Source organism: Gossypium hirsutum, chromosome D04 (genome assembly GCF_007990345.1).
Source record: "Gossypium hirsutum isolate 1008001.06 chromosome D04, Gossypium_hirsutum_v2.1, whole genome shotgun sequence".
NCBI lineage: Eukaryota > Viridiplantae > Streptophyta > Magnoliopsida > Malvales > Malvaceae > Gossypium > Gossypium hirsutum.
This window is the reverse complement of record NC_053440.1, coordinates 12,539,357-12,543,318: the sequence shown is the minus strand read 5'-3', so window position 1 is coordinate 12,543,318 and position 3,962 is coordinate 12,539,357. Positions and strand designations below refer to the sequence as shown.

At 32.0% G+C, this 3,962-nt stretch overlaps 1 protein-coding gene across 2 annotated transcripts; it reads left to right on the top strand.

Moving 5' to 3' along the window:
- The first annotated feature begins 1,233 nt into the window (after window positions 1-1,233).
- On the top strand, window positions 1,234-3,690 carry LOC107955149 (7-deoxyloganetic acid glucosyltransferase). 2 transcript variants are annotated; one of them, XM_016890874.2, is made up of 2 exons: window positions 1,234-1,906; window positions 2,659-3,690. In XM_016890874.2, the coding sequence occupies exons 1-2, from the start codon at window positions 1,258-1,260 to the stop codon at window positions 3,615-3,617; spliced, it is 1,608 nt and encodes a 535-aa protein (XP_016746363.2). In that variant the 5' UTR covers window positions 1,234-1,257; the 3' UTR covers window positions 3,618-3,690. The 2 variants fall into 2 exon arrangements, with proteins under 2 accessions (XP_016746363.2, XP_016746364.2); XM_016890875.2 differs by having other exon boundaries at window positions 1,239-1,906; window positions 2,668-3,690.
- Window positions 3,691-3,962: the final 272 nt, after the last annotated feature.

Genomic DNA, 3,962 nt, shown 5'->3' with positions numbered 1-3,962 from the left:
AGGGATAAGCAAAACTCGATTTGATTAAAAAAAATCGATTTTTTCAAATTTTGAGTTAATCGAATCGAGTTATTCGAATTATTCGAGTCAAATCGAATAACTCGAGTCGAGTTCGAGTCGACTTGAATTTCACAATTCGAATAACTCGAATCATTTGAATAACAGATTGGTGTAAATACCCCTTTTGGTCCTTGTCAATTTTAAAAATAAGCAAATTGGTCTCTCTCTCAACAAAAATTACAAAATAATTCAAAATAATTTTTAAATTTCAAAATATTTATAAAAATTTGAAAATTTATATTTTAAAAAAATATAATGATTTTAAAAAATTCTAAAAAATATATAAAATTTTTCTAAAATAATAATTTTATGGACCTAATTAATGATTTAAAATTATCATACTCAAGTATCTTATTTTTTTATTATTTTATTTTGAATTTTTTTAAATATATATGGTTTCAAATTTATGTGCTCTAACATAAAATTAATTATAATATAACAATATTTTTATTTAACATATTTTATTTTCTTTAATTTAACTCGAAAATTTCGATTCAAATTTTATTTCACTTGACTAGATTTGAAAAAATTTCAAATTGAGTGAGGATGATAAAGTAAGACTCGTAAACTCAATTAACTCAAAATGTTTTTACTCGATTCGATCGAACGTTGACCCCAAATTGTAGTGCTAACACTATGAAACAAAGCTCGTAAATATAATCACGTGGAAAGCTTTCTCTCCTTCAAATTTGTCTAAGCATTCTCTAACAGTTTTCGAAAAGCTCTTATTGTACCATGTTTTTAGGGAAAAATATTTTCTAAAATTATAGCATGTTTTGTAATTTGTCTAATTTTTTTTAATGTTGAAGTGGTTAATGAAGAAGATAAATGTGTGATGTGGGTATGTTGTTACTATGGGTAGGTAAATAGTAATAATTTAATTGTATATTATCAAAATAAAATAAAATTAATTGAAGCTCAAATAGTAGATAATGAGCAGAGAGAAATTGTTCAATTTCATCCAAGTGGGCTATTTTTTTTACCCTTTTTAAGTCATAAATAATTTTTATTATCTTTTTTTGTAATTTTTATCTTATTTTCTATATTTTGTTATGATTTTTATATTTCTATGATTTTTTATTAAGTTTTACAATTTTTATATTTTAAAAAATTTAAAAGAAATATCTTTTTTTTTTCACTACGTTATCCTTCTAGTAACTATCAACTATCCTGTCGGTCACATATCTCCCATTCACCATGTGCCACCGTACTTCTATTGGCTCTCTCACTCGGTATAGCGAACCAAATGGTCCTATTCTATTGCCGTATTTCAATCATAAAGCAAGTAGAAGCAAAATCCAAGTTGTAAAAAATCAAATCTTGCAAAAGAAAATGGCGCAAGAACAACAACAACAGCCACACACATCATCATCTCATGTACTAATCTTCCCTCTCCCGGCACAAGGCCATGTCAACTCCATGCTGAAGCTAGCTGAGCTATTAGCACATGCAGGCCTCAAGGTCACCTTCCTAAACTCCCACTTCATCCATCAACAACTTCTTCGTCACACCGATATTCTTTCCCGCTTCGCCAAATATGCGGGATTCCAATTCAAGACCATATTAGATGGTGTCCCTAACGATCATCCCAGAGTAGGCGGTGATTTTGTGAGGAAGCTCTTTGATGGTTTGGAATTGATAACCAAACCACTTTTCAAGGATATGCTGGTTAATAGTAAGCCGAAAGTGGATTGTATTATAGGAGATGGGGTCTTAGGGATCGCACTTGATATTGCTGATGACCTTGGAATTCCCATCATTCAGTTTCGTACCATTAGTGCTTGCAGTCTCTGGGCTTATTTTGCAATCCCTGATATGATCCATGCCGGGGAGCTTCCTATCAAAGGTATTATTCCTTTCTTATTCTTTTCCATGAATTTGTTTGAGTTTAATAACTTAACTCATCCATCAATCATAAGACGCTATTTCTTAAACTTGAAGTTCGAATCCAGTGTCTTCTGTAAGCGAAGATAAATGAAAATTCTACACTAATAATTAGAGTTTGGGTTAACAGTAGGATGCGAAAATATCCCTGTTTTGATTTGTCTCAAATTTATAGGGGTCGATTTTTTTAATAAAATTTCTAGTCGGTGTGGATCCACCTCACCGTGTTTTATATATAATTTAATTTTGCTATTAATCTTGTACTTTCTAAAAGTTATAGATATAGTCTTTGTATTTTTTAAATTAGTCAATTTTAATTTTTTTTAATATAAAATTTTAGTTCTTACTTAAACAGTAGTAGTTAAATCTATTTGGTTAAATTCAATTACTTGTCTTGTACTATTCATAAAGTTGCCGATTTAGTTTATTTTCTTCATTTGGATCATTCTAAATTTTTATACATTTTCGAATTTTAAAATTTCAATCTTAATACAAATAACAGTCATTAATCTATTAATTAGACTTTTAATGAGTAATATGTAAAAATAATAAATTGTCATGAAATTACACATATGATAATATATTTAGCTATTTAAATTTTAATATTTTATTTTTAAGTACATATCTATGTTGTAAATCTGTATTTCCACACATACACATGTGATTTTTGATATCAAATAAGGCCTCTGACAAAGCTACATGTGTTTGTGGAAGGAAATGAAGATATGGATCGACTAATAACAAGTGTTCCAGGCATGGAAGCTTTTCTTAGATGTCGAGATCTTCCAAGTTTTTGCCGAGCAAGCGACACCAAAGATTCAATTCTCCAACAGTTGGCTCAAGAAACAAGAAAAAATTCCGAAGCCCACGGACTGTTATTGAACACCTTTGAAGACCTAGAAGGACCAATATTATCCCATATGCGAACTAAGTTTCCCAAAATCTACACAATTGGACCTCTCAATCTACACTTGAAGACTAGACTTTTCAAGTCAGATCAAACATCTTCCGGTCCATCCTCGAATAGTTTTCGAGAAGTCGATAGAAGTTGCTTGTCATGGCTTGATAAGCAACCAAAAGGATCCGTTGTTTATGTAAGTTTTGGCAGCGTTGCAGTGTTGTCAAGGGAGCAAGTTTTCGAGTTCTGGTTCGGGCTTGTCAATAGTGAGAAACGGTTTTTATTGGTTCTAAGGCCCGATAACATGGCTGAAAATGGCGGCGGAGATGATAAAGGGGTCAGTATACCGATCGAGCTTATCGAAGGGACTAAAAAAAGAGGATACAGAGTGAGTTGGGCACCACAAGAAGAGGTGTTAGCTCATGAGGCCGTTGGTGGATTTTTGACACACAGCGGATGGAATTCAACATTGGAGAGTGTGGTGGAAGGAGTGCCTATGATCTGTTGGTCTTACTTTGCAGACCAACAATTGAATAGCAGATTTGTGAGTAAAGTGTGGGGATTGGGTTTAGATATGAAGGATTTGTGTGATAGGGAAGTTGTTGAGAAGATGGTGAATGAATTGATGGTGGAAAAGAGGGAGGAATTTGTGAAATCAGCTGCCAAAATGGCCAACTATGCCAAACAATGTGTAACTGTTGGTGGGTCTTCGTATTGCAATTTGGATCGTCTAGTTGAGGACATAAAATTGATGAACACCAATTTAGGCAAGTGATGTAGTTCAATCATCATCTTGTTTTACGATCATTTCTAAAATAATATCTATTAAAATTAGAAATTTAGTTAAAGTTTTAGTTTTTTCTTTCTTTCTAATAATCAATTAAAGTTGTGGGTCCATAGCTTAATTGATACATTTTTTCCTTGTCTTTCCCGCTAGCTTTTAGTGTTTTCCAGCATTCTTTCAGGTTTACAACTTCCAATCACCCACGTCTTTTACCCCACTTCAAAGCAGTAATATTAACTCCCTCATCCTTATCCCCTTTTCTAGTTCTTTCTACATGATTCAAACAGCAAAGATCCGTAACACTTTCTAAATACAGGCATGTACATCATTTATTTA